Consider the following 21198-nt stretch of genomic DNA (forward strand, 5'->3'; position numbering starts at 1 on the left):
TCTATTCAGATTTTCTATTTCTTCTTGATTCAGTTTTCAGAGGTTGTATGAGTCTAAGAATTTATCCATTTCTTCTAGGATTTCCAATTTGTTGGCATATAGTTTTTCATGGTATTCTCTTATAATCCTTTGTATTTCTGTGGTGTTGGCTCTAATTTCTCCTCTTTCATTTTTAATTTTATTTATTTGAGTCTTCTTTCTTTCTTAGTGAGTCTGGCTAAGAGTCTATCAATTTTGTTTATCTTTTCAAAGAACCACTTCTTAGTTTCATTGATCCTTTCTATTGTTTTTTTTAGTCTCTATTTCATTTATTTCTACTCTAATTTTTATTACTTCCCTCCATCTGCTGACTTTGGGCTTTGTTTGTTCTTCTTTTTCTAGTTGTGTTAAATGTAGTTTAAGATTACTTATGTGAGATTTTTCTTCTTTGATGAGGAGGGCTTGTATTGTTATAAATTTACCTCTTAGAACTTTTTTTGCTGCAACCCCTTAAAGTTGGTATATTGTGTTTTCATGCTCATTTGTCTCCAGGTATTTTTTAAATTTCTCCTTTGATTTCTTCATTGATCCAATGGTTGTACAGGTGCATGTTGTTTAGTCTCCACATATTTGTGACTTTCCCAGGTTTTTTCTTATAGTTTATTTCTTGTTTCATAGCATTGTGGTCAGAAAAGATGCTTGATATGATTTCAATCTTTGTAAATAAATTGCGGCTTGCCTTGTTTCCAAACATATGGTTTATCTTTGAGAATGTTCCATGTGCACTTGAGAAGAATGTGTATTCTGCTGTTTTTGAATGGAATGTTCTATATATTATCTCTTAAGTCCATTTGGTCTAGTGTTTCATTTAAGATCACCATTTCCCTGTTGACTTTCTGTCTGGATGATCCATTCATTGATGTAAATGGGGTATTGAAATCCTCTACTATGATTGTGTTGCTGTTGATTTCTCCCTTTTGGTCTGTTAATAGTTATTTTATATACTTTGGTGCCCTAGGGTTAGGTGCATATATGTTCATAAGTGTTATGCCCTCTTGGTGGAATGTCCCTTTTATCGTTGTATACTGCCCCTCTATGTTTCTCATTGTCTTTTTTATTTTGAAGTCTGCTTTGTCTGATATAAGTATGGAAAAACCTGCTTTATTTTGCTTCCCATTTGCTTGGAGTATTGTCTTTCATCCCTTCACTCTGAGCCTATGTTTGTCTTTAGAGCTGAAATATGTTTCCTGGAGGAAGCATATTGTTTTGTCCTTTTTAAAAAACCCATTCAGCTACTCTATGTATTTTGATTGGAGGATTCAATCCATTTACATTTAGAATGATTATTGATATATGAGGGCTTAATACTGCCATTTTACCTCTAGTTTTCTAGTGGTTCTATATTTCCATTATTTATTTTCCCTTGTCTTTCTGACTGCCATTTCAGTTTTGTGGTTTTCTGTGATGGTTTTCTCAGTTTTGTCTTAATTTATGATTTGTGGCTCTGCTCTGATTTTTTTTTTTTTTGGTGAGGAAGATTGGCTGTAAGCAAACATCTGTTGTCAATCTTCCTCTTTTTGTTTGAGGAAGATTGGCCCTGAGCTAACATCTGTGCCAATATTCTTCCATTTTGTATGTGGGATGCCACCACAGCATGGCTTGATGTGCAATGTGTAGGTCTGCATCAGGGATCTAAACCTGTGAACTCTGGGCCACCAAAGTGGAGCATATGATCTTAACCACTACATCGCTGGGCCAGAACCTCTGCGCTTACTTTTTGTTTAGTTGTTAACATGAAGTTTGTGTAAAAGACCTCATAGATGAGATAGTCCATTTTCCTATAGCCTCTTACCTCCATTAGCCTAAGTGGGTTACATCCCTTTCCTCTTCTCCTTCTGAGTTTTTGTTGTCACATATTGTTCTCTTCTGTGTTGGGAGTTTGTGGCTAAATTGAAGTGTTTATGGTTATTTTTGATTCTTTCTGTCCCTTTGTATATTATGCTATAATTAAGTATTTACTAATCTGTTCTAACACGGAGCTGCAACTTCCTGATTCCATCTGTATATTTCTCTCCTTGCTCAAGGTTTTGTAAACCTTTGCTTTTTAGTTTCAGATGGGAGGGCTCTGCTCAATATCTCTTGTAAGGCAGGCCTTGTGGCAATGAGGTCACTCAGCTCTTGTTTATCTGGGATAGCTTTTATTTCTCCATCATATCTGAAGCACGGATTTGCTGGATAGAGTATTCTTGGCTGAAAGTTTTTGTCTTTCATTGTTTTGAGTATATCATTCCATTCTCTCTAGCCTGTAAGGTTTCTGCTGAGAAATCTGCTGAAAGCCTGATAGGAGTTCCTTTGTAGATTATTTTCTTCTGCCTTGCTGCCCTTAGTATTTTTCCTTTGTCATTTACTTTTGCCAGTTTTACTATTATATGCCTTGGAGAAGGTCTTTTTACATTGATGTAATTAGGAGTTCTATTGGTTTCATGTATTTGTGAGACCAGTACTTTATCCAGGTTTGGGATGTTCTCAGCTATTATCTCTTTGAACAAGCTCTCTGCTCTTTTCTCCCTCTGGAATACTTATAATCCTTATGTTGCATTTCCTAATTGAGTCAGATATTTCTCAAAGAATTCCTCCATTTCTTAAAAACCTTAGTTCTCTCTCTTCCACCTGAAACATTTCTATATTCTTTTCCTCTAAATCATTAATTCTGTCCTCCATAATGTCAGCTCTGTTTTTTAAGAATTCTAGATATTATTTTTTCTCTCATTGTGTTCTTCATATTCAGAATTTCTGTTTGTTTTTTTTATAGTTTCAATCTCTGGTGAAGTATTCCCTCTGCTCATTAATTTTATTCCTGAGCTCATTGAATTGTCTTTCTGAGTTTTCTTGTAACTAATTGAGTTTCTTAATGACAGATATTTTGAATTCCCTGTCATTTAGATTGTAAATTTCTGTGGCTTCAGAGTGTTTCTGAAGATGTGTCATTTTCTATCTGTTCTGAATTATTCCATGGTGTTTGATAAACTAATCCTTTGGCAGTGCATTTGTGGTAGTATCAGCTCCCAGATTCCACCTGCTACAGCTGGGGGAAAGCAAAAGCTGTGTTTCTGATCCCACCCCATCTGCTGGAAGTCGTGCAGGTACACTGGGCACTCTGGTAGGCTTTTGCATGTACTCCAGATTGCAACTGCCTCCGCTTACAGTCACACCAGCTGCTGTGCTTGGTGGGTGGGGCTTCTTCACAGGGTCTGAGCTGGGGCCACTCATTAGGGCCACAGTGTCACGATGGGCACTCACACCAGCTTTGAAAGCATGTGCATGCTCACTCAGGATTGCTGCCCCCCTCTTCTTACAGTCATGCTGATGCTTGTTTCCCCTGGTGGAGTTATGGTGGCATGGTGGGCACTACCATTGGTCGGGAAAGCATTCGCATGTGAATGCAGGCCTTCTGCTGCTGCTTCTCACAGTCTTCTTGAGGCAATTTCCCACTGGCAGTGCTGTGGTTCCATGGTGGGCATTCTTGCCAGCTGGGACAGCATTTGCTTGCAGTCTGGACTGTCCCGCCTCCACTTAGAGTACAACCAACTACTGTGTGAAGACCTTTATCTGGCTTGCTTCTGCTGGGAAGGGATAGGTGAGTGCTCACCTATCTCCATAGCCTCCCAGGGACCCAGTCCCTCCGCCTTCAGATATATAGCTGCATGGGTCTCTCAGGCTACCTGTTGTGCTGTGTGGATATCCTCCAGTGGTCAATGAATGTCCATTTAGTTGTAATTCAGAGGAGGAGAGACAAAGGGAACAGCTCACTCTGCCATGTTGCTGAAGTCACCAACAGCTTATATTTATAATAGTCTGTTTTAAGTTGATACCAACTTAAGTCTGAATGCATTCTAAAACTCAATATTTTACTCTACTCCCATGTTTTATGTTTTTGATGTTACAATTTACAGTTTTTTAATCTTGTGTGTCCCTTAACAAATTATTGTAGTTACAGTTATTTTTACTACTTTTGTTTTTTAACCTTCATTCTAGCTTTATAAGTGATTATTCCACTGCTTTCGCTACATATTTACTTTTACCAGTGAGAGTTATACTTTCATGTTTTCCTGTTCCTAATTAGTGCCCTTCATTTCAGGCTAAAGAAGTCCCTTTAAAATTTCTTATATGGCTGCTCTAATAGTGATGACCTGCTTTAGCTTTTGCTTGTCTGGAAAATTCTTTATCTCTCCATCAATTTTGAACTACAGCTTTTCTAGTCAGAGTATTCTTGGTTGGCAGCTAATATTTAAAATCTTTTTATTTTGAAATAATTATAGATTCACAGATCTTTGTAAGACAGTCCAGGGGATCCTGTGTATCCCTTCACCTAGATTCCTCAAATGGTTATATGTTAAGCTATAGAACACTATCAAAACCAGGAAACTGATATTGATACAACGTGAGTGTATAGTTTTATGCCTATCTTTTATCACATTTGTAGATTTGTGCAACCACCACAACAATAAAGCACAGAACCATTCCATTACTATGGAGCTTTCCCTCATGCTTCCCTTTATAGTCACAGCTACTTTCCATCAGTCACCATCACCCTAACACCTGACAACCACTAATTTGTTCTCCATCTCTATAATTTTGTCATTTTAAGAATGTTAGATAAATGGAATCATATAGTATATGACTATTTGAAATTAACATTTTAAACTCAGCATAATGTCCTTGAGATCTGTCCAAGTTGTTGGGTGTATGAGAAGTTTGTTCTTTTCTTTATTGCTGAGTAATATTCCATGGTATGGATATACTACAGGTTGTTCAAATATTCACCTGTTTAAGGGCATCTTGGTTCTTTCCACTTCAGGACTATTATAAATTAAGCTGCTGTGAACATTTGTGTAAGGTTACTATGTGAACATGAGTTTTCATTTGTTTAGCAATAATGCCCAGAAATGTGATTACTTAGTCATGAGGTAAGTGTATGTCTAGTTTTTCAAGAAACTGCCATACTATTTTCCAGAAGGATCGTACTATTTCAGAGTGTGTGAGAGATTCAGTTTCCCTGCATTCTTACCAGCATTTTGCATTGTCAGTATTTCATATTTTATCTGTTTTAATAAGTATGTAGTGATATGTCATCATGTTCTTAGCTTGTGTTCCCTTAATGGGTAGTGATGCTACACATCATTCAGTGTGCTTATTTGCCATCTGGATATCCTCTTTGATAAAATGCTCCTTCGTATCTTTGATAATTTTATAATTAAAATTTTTAAATGTTTTTATTGTGGAGTTTTGAGAGTCCTTTATATATTCTAGATATATGCCTTTGGTGATATTTGGAGTGTGCAAACATTTTCTCTTTGTCTATAGGTGGTTTTTTTTTTCTATTTTTTAAGTCTTTTTTTCAGAAAAAAGTTTTTAATTTTTATAAAGCTCAATTTATTGTTTTTCTTTTCTGGATTGTGCTTTTGGTGTCATGTCTAAGAACTCTTCATCACGCCCTAGGACCCAAGCATTTTCACCTAAATTTTCTTCTAAATGTTTAACAGTTTGCATTTAAATTTATGCTCTATTTTGAATGAATTTTTGTATAAAATGTGAGAATTGGTCCAGCTTTCTTTTTCTCCTTTTCCTTTTTTTTGGCCATGGATATTCACTTGCTTCAGCACCATTGTTTGAAAAAACTATTCATCTTCAATTGAGTTTCTTTGAACCTTTGTCTAAAGTGAGTTGTTGTAGGTCTGTTTCTGGATTCTCTAGTACTGTTCCATCAATATATGTGTCTATCCTACCACAATACCCATAGTCTTGACTACTGTAGGTATATAAAAGTTTTAAATTTGGTTAGAGTAATCCCTCAACTTTTTCTTTATCAAATTTGTTTTACCTATTCTAAATCCTTTGCTTTTTAAAATAAATTTTAGAATAACTTTGTTTAAAATTAGTAAACATTTTGCTGGAATTTGTTTTGAAATTGCATTAAACTGTGATATCAATCCAGGGGAGAACTGACCACCTTTACTGTCTTGAAGTTTCAGCGGATGAATGTGGTAAGTCTCTCCATTTATTTAGATCTTTGATTTCTTTCATCAGCACATCAGCATACAAGTCCTGTACATGTTCTATTAGAGTTTTACTTAAGTGTTTCCTTTTTTTTTGAGTCATTATAAATGTTACTGTATTTTAAATTTAAAGAAAAATATCTTCATTGCTTCATTGCTTTTTTATGCTTCATTGCAATACAGATTGATTATTTTGGTTGATCTTGAATTCTGCAAACTTGATGAACTCTTTAGTTCTCAGAGGCTCTTTTGGGAGGAAAGGCATTCCTTGCTATTTTTTTTTGTTGTTTTTTTCTTTGGAAGATTAGCCCTGAGCTAACTACTGCTAATCCTCTTTTTGCTGAGGAAGACTGGCCCTGAGCTAACATTCATGCCCATCTTCTTCTACTTTATACGTGGGATGCCTACCACAGCATGGCTTTTGCCAAGCGGTGCCATGTCTGCACCTGGGATTTGAACCGGTGAACCCGGGCCTCCTAGAACAGATCGTGCGCACTTAACCACTGTGCCACCGGGTCCTTGGTATTTTTAATATAGACCATCATATCAACTGAGGACAAAAATAGTTTTATTTCTTCCTTTCTGATCTGCATGCATTCTGACCACCTCCTCTTCACCCTGTTGATGAAGGGGGGGTCTCCCACCCTAAATAATATGAAATGGCTGAACACACCACACTCTACGTGGACAGATGAGATTGACAGCAGTTTATCACATATACTCACAGCCTGAGGGACAAGGACACTGCATTCCCCGTAGGGCCACATCGAGGTTGCATTTAGGAACAGAATGAACCAGTAGGGGCTGTGAGAGGCAGGCTTTGTAGTAACAAGAGAATAGAGTCCTTCTGGTTCCCAAAGGAGGGTACTATTGGTTTTTTTGAGTAGTTCCATGGGCTGGCAGGGAACTGAAGCCGTTAGGCTGAGGATCAGGTGGAGTGCACCTGTTCAGGCTTACAGGAGAAGTAGCCAGGTGGGGATGCTTTCCTGCTGGGTGGGGGAACATATCTGGTAAAAGCAGGAGAACTAACAGTTAAGCCTTTTGGGCCTTTTGAGCCTAAAAGATGTCATGGCAGTACTTGAAATTTAGAGATCTCACAATATAACATGCCATTTATTTCCTTTTCTTATTTTATTGTGTTGGCTAGGACTTCTTTTACTAGGTTAACTGAAAGAAGGAGAAAATGCATATGACCATCTTGATAGAATCAAAAAATATCATTTGACAGAATTCAACATCTGATCTTAATTATTAGAAAATCTAGTATTGAAAAAACCCCTAGTATTAAAAAAGAATTTTTTCAATCTAAGAAAGGATAGCTACCCTATTGCACACATCAGACTCAATGGTGAAATATTTAAAAATTTCCCCTTGATTTCTGGAGTATTGGAGGTGTAAGACAATGAAAAATGGCAATAAATAAATAAATAAATAAATAAAAGGAATAAGGTGGTAAAAGAGGTAAAATTTCCATTATTTACTTTTAACATGATCATGTACATTTTATTACATAAAATATTTGAGTGTTCTTCAAGTTAAAACTATTAAATAAAATATATTTGGAAAAGTCTACCTTTCAATTGTGTTCCTTACTACTCATTCCCTCTCTTGCCCTATAGGCAACTATTTCTAAAATCCTCCCATTGTTTCTATTTACAAATGCATGCAGAATAGAATAGAATGGGTACAGCTAGATATCCCTAACCTTCTCCTCTGTTTTATTAGACAAAATGTTGTATACTACACACACTCTCCTGTACCTTGCTCCAAATGTATTTTAGATATTACTCCATAGCAGGGTACAGAGATCCTCTCATTTTTTCTTCTACCTGCAGAATATTTCATTGTTTGGATGCACATCAGTGTATTTATATATCACCCCTTTTCCCCCCAGCATTATCTCTGATTTCTGCTGCAGTAAGATCCATACAGGATTCTCCTGTGGCAGACAGTTTGTTACCCATTCTGGAGAGTCTCAAAAATATATCTTTTCCACTAGAGTTGTGGCTTTGTCCTGATGGCCTTCTGGGACCACTAATGGGAAGAGTACATTCCAAGGCAAAGAGTCAGCATCCGTCAATTTTTGTTCAAGCGACAGAAAAAAGATTGAGGTTTTGAATCCTACCCTTAACAAGTGAAAGAGGAATACAAGAAGTACCTAGGTTTAGATATTCTCTTTAAAAAATCAGAGAAAAAGAGACCAAAGAATATGATTATAAAAATCTTGAAGGCATCATATTCTAACAAATTACCTGAATTTCTCCTATTTGTAGTCCCCTCTCTGTATTCCATGGTGTGAAGGACCTTCTGTGTTTGTCTTTGAGGATGAATAAATGTAGGTGATCACCAGGATATGGGGTCATTAAGGGCATTCTACTAGCTCAAGTAAATATGCCTAATTATAGAATGGAGAATAGGCAGAAAAACTGGGGAAGTAAGCCACAAAACCTTTCTGATCCACATGAGTCCAAAATTCAGGAATATAAATGAAAACCATTACTGTATTGTGATACAATCTTCCCTTTCTGCTGTTTTTCTACTTCTGGTCCTTGAAGCTGTATGAAGCAGATGATTTTCACTCCATGTTTATTTGAGAAAAACCTCATGAAGAAATGTGAGCAGAAGGTGAGTTCAGATGCAATGGAGACCATAAGCGTTGAATACAATGGAGACTGGGAGAGAATGAAGATGAGGTACTGCAATCAATATTGGGAACTTCCAGGCCTAGATCGGGGACTGAGGAAGCCGTCAGGGAGGGCATTTTCTGCAGGGTCACTGAACCAGGAGCAAACGAGATCCTGAGAAAGCACTCTCTTGGTGGAGTAAGAGTCAAGTAGGAAATGCTTTCATGCTGTGAAGCAGTTGGGACAGACGGTTCTTCCTTGAGGGTCACCATCTTCACTTCAGCTCAGGAGTCCTGCAGAAGACAGAGGAGAGTGTTGTTTCCAGACTTAACTCTACAAGCAGATTCCTTTCCCATCTCTGAGGGCTTCCTGTTAAAGCTCTGTAGTAAGAAGAAGCAAAAAATTCTGTCACCCTGAGCCAAGGCTACTTCAGAGCACAGGCCATTTTATTAAGTGGAGAGAAGATTTACTGCAAACTGCCTGATCAGAATTCGAAGACTTTCCCATTATTTCTTCTCCTGTCTTGTTATCTCTACCATCTGTTCTAGGAGAACCAAACCTCTCTCTAAAAGAGAATCAAAGGGCATTACCTGTTGGCTGCAGTCAATCGTGTCCTGGGAAAGAGAAGGGAAGACATAACTTAAGATATGGAGGCAAGTCTGTCCACAAATATAATGTCCCCAGCCCCAGCCTCCCCCCACCTGAGAGTTCTCTAACACCATGACCCCTATCACATGATGCCAGAGCAGAGAGGAGAGGAGAAAATGAGAGCCTGTGACCCATGAAGTTTCTGTCACACAAATCCAGTGTAATTTTGTCAGACTTAGTGGCTCTTCCTGCATTTATTCCAGGGTCTTGAAAGATCTCCATGCATGTTGACCCTTCTATTACTTCTTTGGGCCATAACCATTCATGTTTTAACACAGTAAACATGGATGGTTGATTTCTGGATTTCCAGGAAATTTGTGGTCGACTAGGTAAACAAAGGCTTTGTACAGGGCCACTGGTATATAGAGAACTAATTGAGCAAAGCCATGATTCTTCCCCCAAAGGTCTGTGTGGGTCTCAGCTGCCAGCAGGGTCCTCACCTTTCTGGTTCCTGCAGTGGATGAACAGCCCCGTTCCAAGGATGAGCAGCCCCAGCACGAAGCCCCCGACTCCACTCAGCATCTTGCTCTGTGCAGACTCAGACTGGGCCCCTGAGAAAAGAAGCTAGTTTTAGTGATTTTTACCCCAAATCCAATTTCTCCATTTGAGACTCTGGGACTGAGAGCTTTGAGAATGGGGGAAGAAGGCTGCCCTGGAAGAACTACAATAATTGGCCATTTCTGGAAAAGTGACTTAAAAATCACTCTGAGTAGCTACAAGTTTCAGGCATTGAACTCATTTAAATATCACAGCCCTGACGTAAGCCCACTAGTTCATCTGATGGAAGAGGAGCCTGGGACTCCTTGGGGTTGAGTAGCTTGTCTAGGGTGACAGAGCTAATCAAAAGCAGAGCTGAGATTGGACTCCCCTGGGGTCAGGAAGGTCCCTATCTTGTAGATGTTGTGCCTTTTCTCAAACCACGATGAATAACTCAGAGCAATGGTGCCAGGAGTGCAAGCCCAGCCTGAGGCAGAGGACTGGTGCCCAGGGCCAGGGGAGCCATGACCTGTAATATCTTGGGAAGGCTCAAAACATGGACAACTCTTTTCTGTCTGCCAGGCAGAATTGCCTCTCCAGACGGTATAGATATTTGTAGAAATTATCAGAGGATTTCTACCACAGGATATCATGGGCCTACCCCCTGTGACCTGTTTTGAAGGAGAGGAGAACATGGAGGAAATGAAAATAATATGGAGTGGGGAGAGGAGAAACATGACATTCAGGGAAAAGCAAAGTGCCCTTATGGTGGGCGAGGAATTTATGAGGTCAGGGAGCTTCTCACTCCATTCCACTGTGACAGGGCTCGTCAGACTTGGGTGCTCCACTTGGCAGGTGTAGACCTCTCCACTCTGAGGAACTGTCTCAAGCATCACCAGGGTCTGGAAGGTCCAGTCTCCATTACGGATCAGGCCTGTGGAGATGACTCCAGCCTCCTCTTCCTGGCCATTCCGGAGCCACCTGACTTCGATGTGGCCTGGATAGAAACCATTCACAGAGCAGATGAGGAGGCTGTGGTGCTGCAGGGGCTGGGTCTTTACAGGATACACAGTGACTGTGGGCTCAACTAGGAGAGAAAAGGTGGAGGGAGTAAGTGAGGAGGACAGAGTAAGTCTCCTTGGTTGGCTGCCTTTCTGCCTCTGTCCAAACCCAAGCCTCCCTCAAAGCTGCCATGTGGCTGAACAGGAACCAGAGTCATGAGTCTTGAATTTAATCCTTACAGCATGGGCCCATTGGATTTGCGAGCTGTTGAGGAAAATTGCGGGATTTTTTTCATATCTCGAAACAATTATTCATTGTTTAACTGAAGTATTTACAAACCTTTGCAGGATATAGATTGATTAAAAGCATACGTATTAATTAAAAGCATGATTTCTGGAACTAGGCTGCCTGGGTTCAAATCCAGGCTCTTCTTCTTAGTGGTTGATCTTGGGAGAATTTTTAAATTCCTCTATGCCTCAGCTCTCTCACCTGTAAAGAGGTGAGATAATACTAAAAACATAATACTAACTTACAGTTATATGAGGATCAAAGAACTTGAAATAAGTAAAACAATGGCTGGAACTCAACCTGGAATATATGTTAGCTATTTATTCTCTTTGTTTACTATGAAAAAAAATATGATTCAAAGTAGTAAGGATAAATTGGGGAACAGTGGTGGGATAGATGGAGATAGGGAATGAAATCGTGAAAGGCATCTCAATGCGCTCACACCTTAAAACAGTGTCAGAAATGGTTCTACCCTGGGACCAAGCAGGAACAGACAGAGGTGATTCTCTGAATCTATGAGTTGAATTCCAAGAAAAGCATGAGTCTTGAAGGAGAGGAAGAAGAGCAAGGAAAGTCATTCACTTAAAAATTTCTTATATTTACACTCAGCTGATCCATCTCTCTCCTTTGCAAAATAAGTGCGCATCTATTATTGGAATTGTCATAATTTTACAATTCTTTCTCCTTCGAAACTGACATTTGAGGTGAGAGTAGATCTGGGACTCATGAATACATGTGCTTAATGTCTGAGACAATCTTTGACACTACCAGTCCCTCAACAAATACAATTATCTTCAAGAAAGGAGAAACCTGGGGGGCAACTCTTATGATACCACAAAATGGTAAATTTAAGATTGATGGTATACCATTAGCAACAATTTTGCAGTATATTTCATTAGGTAAAATGTTTAAATTCTTAACATGGAAAATGATAAACATAACCAAATATAAACCACAAAATGGAGAAAATGCTGAATCAAATATCAGCAAAGTGATAATAATCTTACTGCATAGAGAACCCATAAAATCACTGAGAAGAACACTAGGACCCCAGAGATGACAGGAATGGATAATGCTTAGAGCAGTAATTACAACTATCAAATAAATATGTGAAAAAATGGTAGGATCTTAGAAATGAAAGAACATAAATTAAAAATAAAAAAAGATGAATTTCCAAGTGAGTGGCAGTATTGAAAAAAAACTAACAAAGGGGGATGTGAGGTAAACTGTGTTACAACCTTGCAAATGAATAAGATGTAACTGTTTCAATACTATTAGCATTATAAAGTAGTCACATCAGTATGTTAATTTTAAGTAACAAAATTATTGACAAAAATAATAAGAATAATAAGTTTTCACATATTGAGATTTATGGGGAAGCCATTCTGGTTTAAACCTGATTCGGCCTTAAACTTGTTTTTCCCAGAGCAGCCTGACTTATGGCCCGCAAAACATGCATTGTACATCTGCTTCACACATTTTCCCAAAGCAAAGAGTGCACTCTTTAAAATGAGGTATGAATGTCTCCCTTCCTCTGATGCCAATACCAGTACTTCTTTGAGGATAAGATTTCTTCCAGAAAACCAAGGTCAAGTTGATCTGCTGTGTACATGCTAAACTGCAGCAAACAACTCCTTGTGACTTTGAAAAAAAATTGTATTCCTGTCTGCTTGATGTGTGTTCTTTGCTCTGAAGTGGTATGTAACCTGCTGTAAACCACACTTCTCCAGAGTGCTTTCCTCCCTGGTGGATACCGTGCTTCTGGGCTAGTCCTCAGCTCAAATAAATCTCATCTTGTCTTTCTAATCTAGGGCTCCGTTATTGATTCTTTGCATTGGCATTATTTAAAAAGCTAGTTTCACAATTGTTTCAACTATGTAGCAATATATACACTAAGAAAACAAAAAAAGTAGCAGGAAATTGAGACCGAAAAGAAGCCTCAGAAAGGTCAGAGGTGCCTGGGAGGTTCCTCCCTACTCCCTCCCTCCATATTAGTCTCTCTGGCAACTGTCTTTCTCCAGGCAGTGCTTATGGACATCAACACAGGCACACTTGTTCCAGGGGTTTCAGGATTAGGAAGGGTGTGTGCCAAGAGCAGTCTGGGACTAGCCTCCTCACGTTCTCCCAAACCTGTCACATTCCTCATCTCTTCTCCCCTGAATCCTCACCCCAACCACAGACAGCACCTTAAATCTCCCTCTCAGCATGTAACCACCCACCCCAATCAATGATTCCCTCCTCTCCAGACCCCTGTGCTGCCTCTCTCCCTCTTCCCATTCTCTTCTCCCCTACAGCAGCCCCCAAGGCCACGTGAAGCTCTCCTTCCTGCATCCCCCACCCCACACCTACCCCGACTCTGCCCACCACAGGCCCGCCCCCAACCCACATTCTCTCTGTCCCACCTCAGCTCACAGTACAACCCTCACACACACATTCTCTCCCTCCACAATCACACACTGACAAAAACCACACACTGTCTACACAACAGGCTCTCACAGGAACCCTCATAACTTGTGCTCACTCACAATCCTACACACTCACCTGGACTGAGTCTCTCTCTGTCTCTGACTCTGTGTCTGTTTGTCCGTCTCTCTCACACACACAACTGCCCCCGCCCCCCCCCGGCAGCCCATCCACCCCGCTCACCTCGTCGCTGCACCATGAAGCTATCGAAAATCCCATAGTTGTGTCTGCAGAACGTGTCCACCTCGGCCCGCTTCCGCTCCAGGTCATCCTTCTGCCGGTTCCAGTGCTCAGCATCCAGCCGCCCCAGCTCTGTCATTGCCCGGAACTCCCCGACGTCGCTGTCGAAGCGCACGTTCTCCTCCCCGTTATAGAAGTATCTGTCCAGGAGTCGCACTCGCTCCATCCCGTTGGAGAAATGACACTCGGACTTAGCCTGCACCATGAAATGTGCTGTGGGGCAGAAACGATCTGGTCACCGGGGCGGGCTTCTGAGAAGAGACTGATGGCGGTGCCCACCACCCATACGGGGCGCCCAGGCGCGAGTCGGGGCACTAGGACACCCCTCACTGGCTCCACTGGACCCCCAGCTACCAGCACCCCAGGGGTTCATCTTTCATCTGCAGGGGGAGGCCTGGCCTGGCGGAGGAGACCCCTCAAGTCCAGAGATATTCAGGATCCACTGGGCTTCCGGGCCTGGCTTCAGACCTCCTAGCAGGAGCTGGAAGCTGGAGGAGGATTTCTCCCCATGACCACCTCCTCCTAGTTGCGTCCACCTGGAGGACACTCACCACCCCCTCCTCTCATCCCACAGCTCTTTAACCATTCCTTAAACATGTCCCACCTCCTTGTTCATTCTGTAATCACTTGGTTAGTAAAGACCTTGTGCTGTCCCCTGGGAATCCCAAGAAGGGAAAAACAGACATCTCATCACCACTCTTGGAGCTTAAACTTTAGTGAAAGCGACGAACAAAAAACAACCACACAAGAATTTTTACAGGAGTGAGAAATGTGAGAAGAATAGTGTGGAGTTCCAGAACAGAGAATAACAGGATGATCTAAATTACCTCAGGATGCCAGAGAAGTGGTTTCTGAGAGTGACATTTAAGATGTGACAGGAAAAGTTAAGGTGATGTGGAATAGGGAAGAGTGTGTGTGTGTATATGTTTGGGGCAAACGGGAGGCACACTTCAGGTAAAGGTAACACCATGTGGAGAAGCTTGAAAGAATTGTCTCTGGCTAAGAATCACTGGTGTAAGCCATCTGAGAACACCATGGTGAAGAAGCTGCTGTTGATTATGGAGCAGCTGAGAATTACATTGACAAATTTGCCAATATTATATCTGTTGAAAATCTTGGTCCTACATGAAATTTATGTTTTTTAGGAATCTGGTCCCAGTGTAGAGCTACTTTTCCAGCAAAATAAATTTGTTCAGGACCAAAGTTTACTGATTTCTTTGCCTTGCCAATCAGTCACTGTGATACTGTGATTTATAATAAGAAATATACATTTAGTCTTCATCCCGTTTTCTGACACAGAGCTCCTAAACTCTGTATGTCTTTTGTTATGTTAATGAGGTAAATTTAGGGATCCCAATTTGGGGATGCTGGTTGCCCGGAGAATGAACCAAGTGATTGGAGGATCAGAATTTTCAGTCCCACCCCCTTGGCCTTCAGGGAGGGGAGAGGTGCTGGGAATTGAGTTCAGTTACCAATGGCCAATGATTTAATCAGTCATGCCTAAGTGATGAAATCTCCATAAAACTTTAAAAAGATGAGGTTCAGAGAGCTTCTGGGTTCATGAAAATGTGGCTATTTAGGGGAGAACGGTGCGCTCAGAGAGCATGGAAGCTCTGCGTCCCTTCCCCATACCTTGTCCTATGAATCTCTTCCATCTTCTTGTTCCTGAGTTATACCCACTTATAATAAATTGGTAATCTACTAAGTAAAATGTTTCTCTGAGGTCTGTGAGCCACTCTAGAAAATTAACCAAACCAAAGGAAGTGGTCATGGGAACCTCCAATCTATAGCCCTTCGGTCAGAAGCACAGGTGACAAGCTGAACTTGCCATTGGGGTCTGAAGTGAAAGGCGGCTGTCCTGTAGGACTGAGCCCTTAACCTGTGGGATCTGACCTTATCTCTGGGTAGGTAGTGTCAGAATTTAGTTGAATTGTAGGACATACAGCTGGTGTAGGAGGACCGCTTCACGGTGTAGAAAAACCCCTTACACGTTGGAATAGGTACCAGGACACTTCAGCCACCAAGTTATATATTTATCCTTCACATCATCTTCCTTCTTAATTTCTCTGCAACTGATCCATTACTTATCTATCGAATTAACTGCAGCCACAGGCATTTTCTCCCTGTTCAATGTCCCAACTAATTCATTTTCTAACTTTCAGTCTCCTACTCCCAATAATACCAGTAGGCATTAAATTACCAGTCTGGTCATATGTAGAACTCTCATTTCTGTAGTCAAGTCCCACCAGAAGGTGAGACACTGACAAAGAGATGACATTCTCATATAGACAGTTCACAAAAATGAGCCAGTTCCCAGACTCTGAGTAGAGACCTTCACAAAGCTCCTTTTACCCCATAGAAATGATGACAGAGGGGAGCACACTATCGATCAGACCAGGTCTATGTCACTTTCCAGAAATTCTGTAAGTACCTTCTTGACACATGAGAAAGTTATAAAATGAAAATGTGTGAAGTTTTTGCTCACTGTAGCTTGTTTAGTTAGCACTGTTGGTTCATGTCCATGTGCCCAACTTAAGGTTACTAGATTTAGAAAATAAAATACAGCATGCCAAGTTAAATTTGGATTTTTGTTGTTTATCTGAAATTCAGATTTAACTGGTCATTTTGAATTTTATTTGGCAAGCCTAGCCAACCTTGCCAACAAAATCTCAGAAGAAGAAGTGTATTCAATATTTCTTTGCATTCTTTGACACATGCCTATGATGGCCTGCACATAGTGTGAACCCATATGGAACTTTTCAAATAATAAAGTGAAAATGAATGTAAATTTCTCCTACACATTGGAACGGGCAGGCCATGCATCTCTCTCCTACCCTAAGACACACACTGGTACATATGTATATCAGAAATTTTACCAATTTTACCCAACTGAGCCACTATTCACTAATGGTGGTTAGAAGCCCAAGCTCTAATTCAGAAAATATGAATTTGAACATGAACTCTTCCACTTGGGTCAGTTTTTAAACATTCATGAATCTTTTTTCTTTATCTCTAAAATGGATTTAATAATTACATGTTCATCACAAGATTATTGTTAATTGTGAAATTAAATAGTGACTCTTCCTAATGCTGATCACATAATAAGTACTCACTAAAAATAGAACAATTTTAAATTTTATAACTTTTATGAATGCAGGCTCACAAAGTCTTTCTATTCCTTAACTTCCTAAAGCAAATAATATCTTCATCATGATTTGGCAATTGTTTTCTATTAATGTTATCACTAATTTCCATTTTGAACACATAAGGGCAGAACACATTGATTTATGTATAATAATGGAGTTTACATGAACCTAATACATAAGGAGCATACAGACGTGGAAGAGTGGGACTTTGTATACACTCTGATTTAGACTATTTAATCTATGTCTGGCTAACCATGTGACACTGTGTTACTTAAACTCTTTGAATCTTAGATTCCATAGATATAATGCTTTTAATAGATACAATGGTTTTATTGTTACAGATATGATAAGATAGTTATGGGAATTACATACTGAAATCTATATGCCTGGTACATAGTAACTGCAAAATGTTATGATGCTCCATGCTGATCGAGACCAGATTTTTTTGTTCTTCACCCCATTCTCCTCACCTAGGGTAATAACTGATGTAGTCTAGGTTACTAATAAATATTGGTTGCATGAATTAACAGGTTTTTGCATACCAGTCACCTCTGCATACAAGGGCACTCTAGTGCTTCCTTGTGGATGACTGACATCTCTGGTTCTCAAGTTTTCCAAGCTTCTTTTCAGGTTCTTTTATTCTTATACTTCAGGTCCAGCTGACTGCCTGATCACTGAGCACAGTCTTTCCTCGAGGTCAGCTACTCAGAAGAGTTACCTGTAATCCATTCTTCACTTTTTCAGCTCCCATTCTCTCTTCCAACAGTCCAATCCAGTTTCTATCTTGCGTACTCCACTGACTGCAAATGACAGTTCCACCAAACCCGGTGCTCACTTCTCTGTCATATTCTCACTTCACCCACCTCTTAGTGGTACTCACTGCCACTGGCTACTCCCTCTTTACTGAAAAGAATCTACTGTCCTTCACTTCTGTGTATCACATTCTCATGGTCTTCCTCAATATCACTGGTAGCCCCATTTCATTCTCCTTTGCTGACTCATTGGCTCTAGGTTTTCTGGGTGTGACTCTTACCCTCTTTTGTCTTCTACAAACTCTCTCTCTCCCTATGTAACCTCTCTACTTTCCTGGAATTTAACAGAGTACGTGTGTTGGTGACATCATCAGCTCTGGCCTCCTTCTGAGCTTCAGTCTCATATATTCAACTGACCTCTTGACAGCCCTACATAAAAGTAAAAAATTATTTCAAATTTAACTTGAGCAAAACCTTTATTCCTAACAACCCACTTCAAATTATTTCCCCTCACATCTGCCCTCTCTCAAACAGCACAATCATCCACCTAGTTATTATAAAAGAAAAAATCCTTAGGGATAAGCTTGATTTTCTATCCTCCCACTCTACCATTTAATTCATTAAAAGTCACACAAAAATCTATCCCAAATCTGTTCACTTTGTCTTGACCACCATCTTTGTGACTCCCACACTAAAGGAAGCCACAAGCATGTCTGCCCTGGAGAATTGTACCCTGCTCCTATTTGGTCTCCCTGACTCTATTTGCGAATATCTACAATCCCATCTCCACGTGGTAGCTAGAATTATTTTTTAAAAATAAATATAAATTACTCTTTGTAACCCTTCAGTAGTTTCACCTTTCTCTTTAAATAAAATTCAGATTTTTTACCCTGGCTGTCAGGGCCTAATATGATTCTGCTCTTGACTTTTTCTCCAATCTCATCTTCTGCCACTTCCCAACTTGCTCGCTCTGCTTCAGCCACTCTTGCTTTCTTTCTGTCCCTTAAACACAGCAAACATCTTCCCACACTTCAACCTTTCCCCTGTGCCCTCTACTTGGATGGAACACTGGTCACTTAGACCTTTCACATGACTGAGTTATTCTCACCATTCATGTCTCAACTAGATGTCACTTTCTCAGTGGGAGCTCCCTAGCCACTTGAACTGAAGTCAGGTGAATCCGTTCTCTCTGTTCCATGACTCCGATGTATTTTTTTGAAGCACTTACTGCTCTCTGAAATTCTTTTCTTTGTTAAATGTTTATGGGGTTATTACCTTTCTCTCCTGTCATTAGGTAAGTTTCATGGTAGTAGGGTCTTTTCTATCTTACTCAAATAGATTTATGTGAGCCTAGAACAAAGCCCAGTATATAATAGTTGCTCAGAACAATATTTGTGTCTAAATGAATAAGCCCAAGGTTCTGAGAATTGGTCATTGTGAGGACCCTGGAAAGCAAGATTGGGCTCAAGTTCCAACACTCTTTTATTCTGATGACACATTATATTCCTTCTGATTCCTGTGAGAAGTTCAGACAAACTTCCTCTTCCTCCTACTAGTTGGAAGAAACATCCACAGGTGAGAAAAATGTAGTTTTAAGAAAGAGGGAAAATTTCATTGCTTCAGTTCATCCAATGGATCTGTTATAGTGCTGAGGGTTTGTGCAAACTTTGGGGATTTTCAGTTATGGTGATGACATAGCTGGGGAAGGAATAGGGAAGAACTGGAAGTAGAGGTAACCAAACATGGCTAATTAAGAAAAACAGAGGACATGATGAATGAACCTATGACATTTGGGGCTAAGACTCCGGGAGGACAATGAGTTCCCTTGACTAGCTTCTCGACTTTCAGCCCTATGGGATATAAACAAGTTTCATGATTTCTGTGTAATCCTGTTCAGGGTGTATGCTTGGAACTATATAAAATTGCTAATATTTGACTATTTTTGGTTTATGAAAATAGAATTTCATATAATTTATTCCTTCTTTTGGGCTCACACTAGAGAAATGGGAGATGTAGGAGAAACTGATATATAGAAAGGTTCAACACAGATTCATAATGAACACTATCCTATGCCAGGTTTTCAGAAGATGTCTTAAGTTCTTTAAGCATCAAAGAACACCCCAATGGTGCTCCTAACTGTAGAGTCATTCCAAGGTCTGAGGACCCCTGCTTCAGATCCAGGGTGCTTTCCATGGGAGAGATAGAGAGCACTAATCCCAACTTCTGTCAGAGACCCTCCAGGACAGGGATACAGGCCTTGGGGTTCAGGGAGAAAGGAAAGGAGGTAATGGGGGAGGCTCTTGGTACATCCTCACATATTATGGAGAGGTACCAATATCACAGATTCTGTTGAGGGCATAACACAGGATCTTCTAGGAGAGATGTTTCTTATTCTTTTTGACTCCTTATAAAATTTTCAGTTATGCCTTTATCTGACATAAATCTACATAATAAAGGGAAACGTTGGATGGGAATTATTTTGAAATAGTTATTTGTAAATCTTCTCAAGATCCTAAGGGAATGGAATGTAAGGCTGGAGAAGTTTTGTTAAAGGAGAGATGAGAAAAAATGTCCTATATATATGGGGGCTCTTTATGCAGCTCTCATTGAGAGGACAAGCATCCAGGTCCCTTTTGTTGTGGAAAGAATTGGGGATCTATATAATAAAGATAGGTGGTCATTGAAGAAAATGACAGTTTTTAAAGGGTCGTTGTTTGGACACAGTGACAGAGCTAACTCACTTCCTCCCTCCTCCCCACAGTAGCTCACCACCCAAGGTGTGCACTTACGTTGGGTGTTCCTGGCCCAAGTGAGAGGAGGGCTCAGTACCATAAGTATCAGTGTCCAGGAGCCTCCAGGGAACCACAGACATGCCATGCTGGAGATCAGGAGATGACAGAGTGCAGGGGAGCAAACAAATCTCAGTGAGTTCTAGGACCCTTCCCCTCTCACATCCCAAACAATACCAACCAGGGACCTCATTTCTTTGTTCCTGGATTGAGTAATCTCAGTGTTGAGAACCAATCAGCATCAGGGATGAACAGCATCATCAGTTGCTGGTCAGAGATTCAGTTTGAGGGTCGTCTTCTAAAACTTAGATTTCCTTCATTAGAAGGATTGTTTTAATTTGGTACTTAAAAGGTTTGATCCTGTTGTCTGAAACATTTCAGTTGGGCTCCTATTGCGAGCCAGTTCTATGCTAGTCAGTGATGTGTATATAAGTTTGAGCCTTTTGGGAGCACTCATCTCTCTTGCTTGAAGGCAGAGCTGTTTTGAAAAATGTAGGCTCATGCGTCTAGGAGTTGAGGGGGCGGAGGGGGGATGATTGCAAGTTAGGAGACCTTTAATCTGGTCTTTATTGCACCAAAATTTAGTGTTGTAGTTTTGGGAAAATTACTTAACCTCTCATCCTTGAAATGAAGGTGCTGCGATCTTTCAGGTATTTCAAGACTGGAAAATGCTGTGAATCTGCCGACAGCTCAGGGAGCAGCATCATCTGGTAACTGGGATTGACTGGGATGTG

General features: G+C 40.3%; 1 protein-coding gene across 1 annotated transcript; it reads right to left on the bottom strand.

The window, feature by feature from the left end:
* Nucleotides 1-3006: 3006 nt before the first annotated feature.
* On the bottom strand, nt 3007-20567 carry LOC124226529 (DLA class II histocompatibility antigen, DR-1 beta chain-like). The gene is made up of 6 exons (XM_046639887.1): nt 20465-20567; nt 13721-13990; nt 10590-10871; nt 9748-9858; nt 6979-7091; nt 3007-3387 (listed from the first exon to the last, which is right to left on the bottom strand). The coding sequence occupies exons 1-6, from the start codon at nt 20550-20552 to the stop codon at nt 3007-3009; spliced, it is 1245 nt and encodes a 414-aa protein (XP_046495843.1). The 5' UTR covers nt 20553-20567.
* Between the last annotated feature and the right edge of the window lie 631 nt (nt 20568-21198).

The sequence above is a fragment of the Equus quagga genome, chromosome 15 (assembly GCF_021613505.1).
Source record: "Equus quagga isolate Etosha38 chromosome 15, UCLA_HA_Equagga_1.0, whole genome shotgun sequence".
NCBI classification, from domain to species: Eukaryota; Metazoa; Chordata; class Mammalia; order Perissodactyla; family Equidae; genus Equus; species Equus quagga.

Excerpts from the sequence above, each read along its gene's own strand:
- LOC124226529 (XM_046639887.1), bottom strand. The coding sequence starts at position 20,552 with ATGGCATGTCTGTGGTTCCCTGGAGGCTCCTGGACACTGATACTTATG. Across the intron at positions 13,991-20,464 it reads TTGGGCCAGGAACACCCAAC|CACATTTCATGGTGCAGGCT; the intron begins GTAAGTGCACAC and ends TCTGCCCCACAG. Across the intron at positions 7,092-9,747 it reads CCACTGCAGGAACCAGAAAG|GCTCAAAAGGCCCAAAAGGC; the intron begins GTGAGGACCCTG and ends GACATCTTTTAG.